This window comes from Protopterus annectens, chromosome 8.part0, assembly GCF_019279795.1.
Source record: "Protopterus annectens isolate FY-2018-M chromosome 8.part0, PAN1.0, whole genome shotgun sequence".
Taxonomy (NCBI): Eukaryota; Metazoa; Chordata; order Ceratodontiformes; family Protopteridae; genus Protopterus; species Protopterus annectens.
Genome location: NC_056741.1, coordinates 1,346,649,664 through 1,346,651,886, shown reverse-complemented (window position 1 = coordinate 1,346,651,886; position 2,223 = coordinate 1,346,649,664). Strand labels below are relative to the sequence as shown.

The following is a 2,223-nucleotide window of genomic DNA, read 5'->3' as shown; positions in this document are numbered from 1 at the left end:
AAGGGGACTAGTTCTCAACCTTCCTTCTGAATGTCTGGTCCTGTGGATGTACATCAGTGTTGTTTCAGAATGCAGATTGTGAGCTGGACCATTCTACCGGTTCTCAAATGGGCAGCACTGGACATTACGACATCAGTTTTGAGTTAAGGCACAAGTTCCTCCTTTCAGTAACATATGTTAGCTTTGAATCTCTATTGTCCAGAACAATACTTCATTATTATGCTACATTTTGAGTTAATAAAGGCAAATCCAGTGCAGGTGTTTTGGTTTTCCCTAGAAATGCAGGAAACTTCACCTGACAGAATCGACTGAGGAAGCCTCCATGCCCCTTTGGTTTGAGTGTTCTGTGTTTGGATAGAATAGACAAGGCCTGAGGTCATAAGCTGGCAGCCACCTAGTTCTGATGGATTTCCTCCCAAACCATAATCTTTGGTCACCAGAACCTTGGCATCAGAAGCTGTAGCCTGTTGAATGTTTCTGAACCCAACCAAGACTGGTCTGGTATCAGCTCTTGAGGACTTGGATGGGGATGCAATCATTGCAGCCGCTGCGGGGGACATGGCAGAGGACTTGGTGTCAGACCAGGGGGCTGCAAAGACACCATCTGTGTCAATATATTTTGAACTGGGGTGGGGAGATGGACACAGACTTCATTGGTCTCCCACACATGCTTCCCCCTTTACGCTTCTTTGGGATAAATGCCTGGGAATAGGTGGATCCCACTATATGCAAATGCCGAACACTATCAGAGTCTAGGTACAAACACAGGGATTTGGCTGATGTTTTAAGGTTCAACTGTTAGACCTAGCAAAAAGAATGACAGTTAAGCACCTAGCGCTTCGGCCTTAAACCTAGCAGACAATAAAAAGAGAAGCCTTTGTGAGGGATCTACTTCCTACACAAGAGAGAGAGAGAGACAATTATTTATCTTTTTGAAGATTAAACAGCCAAATACCAATAGAGCTAAAAGGAAGCGATTCCAGAATGATCTGGTTTCAAGCAGACATAGACTGATGATGCTCACATATGTAGCCTTATGCACTGGACTGACATGGCAAGAAAGAACAAATGATGGTGCCAGTTGATGACTATACCACCGACATGGCATCAGCCAGCAAAGGCATGTGCTGACTGGGAGAATAGTGAAAGCCTCTGGTACTCAGGCTGGCCACAGGCTTCTTCCTAGCATGAGTTCCCAAGACTAAGTACTAAAACACTGACTACAAAGAATATCTTCACCAGCAAAAGCAAGGATTTGAAGCCAAACTGTCCAACAGTTCAAAAAGAGCCGTTGGACTTGGTGGGCCAGCTTGCTTATGGCATGGCATGCAATGGAAACAGCATCCATACATCTCAAGCTTGACACCTTTCTGAAATTTACTGACTGCAAGAATTAATGGACTCAACCAAGGATTCAGAAAACCATCAGGAAGCAACCTCATCACAATACCTGTCTAGATCTATCTAGTATGAGAAATAAAAGGGATAGCAATAGCTAACTTTTTGCCACTTTGCGAGACTAGAACAGAAATACTGAGCACTTTCACCGGAAACCTACTTCAGTGTCACAAACAGCAGCTAATAAATGTAATCATGCAGATTATGGGAAACTGGCAACTTTGGGAACTGTAATATCTAAAATAACACTACCCACATATTTTAAATATAACAGGCAATACAATGACAGGATGAATGTTCAGATCTCAAATTTAAAACAGTATGTGCACAAATGCAACATTCATCTAGTGATGAAGATCAATGCTCAACCACCTAGTTTTCAACCCGGGAGACATTGGAGCTTAAAAATAAGTATTTCAAAGTAAAGGTGCTCCAGGCTACATACCACAGAAGTGTATGCTCCCTGGTCCATTTTTCTTTTCACACTTTCCAAGTCTTGAGGATGTAGATCTTCGTGTGTACAGACTTCTGTGAGGACTGGTGGATCAGGTCCTTCTGGTGATCTTCTGGAAGGTATACTCTCCTCTGTCTCAGGATTTAAATCAGGAGGCTTCGCTGCCTGAATGAGAATTAGATAAAAACTTTAAAAACAAAATTTCAGTCTACTAAAACTACAACTGTCATTATAAACCCCGCCCAAGCCTTGTTGCTGTTAACAGATACCACTACAATACCTACATCCAGCTTCGTTTCTACATCCAGCTTCTAAGTTTAAGAGCAACTCTATCATAAAGGCAAATAAGTTTCCTCCAGTTAACCTGCCTG

At 42.5% G+C, this 2,223-nt stretch overlaps 1 protein-coding gene across 5 annotated transcripts in view; it reads right to left on the bottom strand.

The window, feature by feature from the left end:
• The window catches only part of KMT2A (lysine methyltransferase 2A), a 3,231,120-nt gene that overhangs the window by 1,401,908 nt on the left and 1,826,989 nt on the right, over positions 1-2,223 (bottom strand). For all 5 annotated transcript variants that reach the window (XM_044080894.1, XM_044080898.1, XM_044080897.1 and 2 more), the window contains exon 16: positions 1,844-2,017. In XM_044080894.1, coding sequence (XP_043936829.1) covers positions 1,844-2,017 — 174 coding nt within the window. The remainder of the gene's footprint in view (positions 1-1,843; positions 2,018-2,223) is intronic.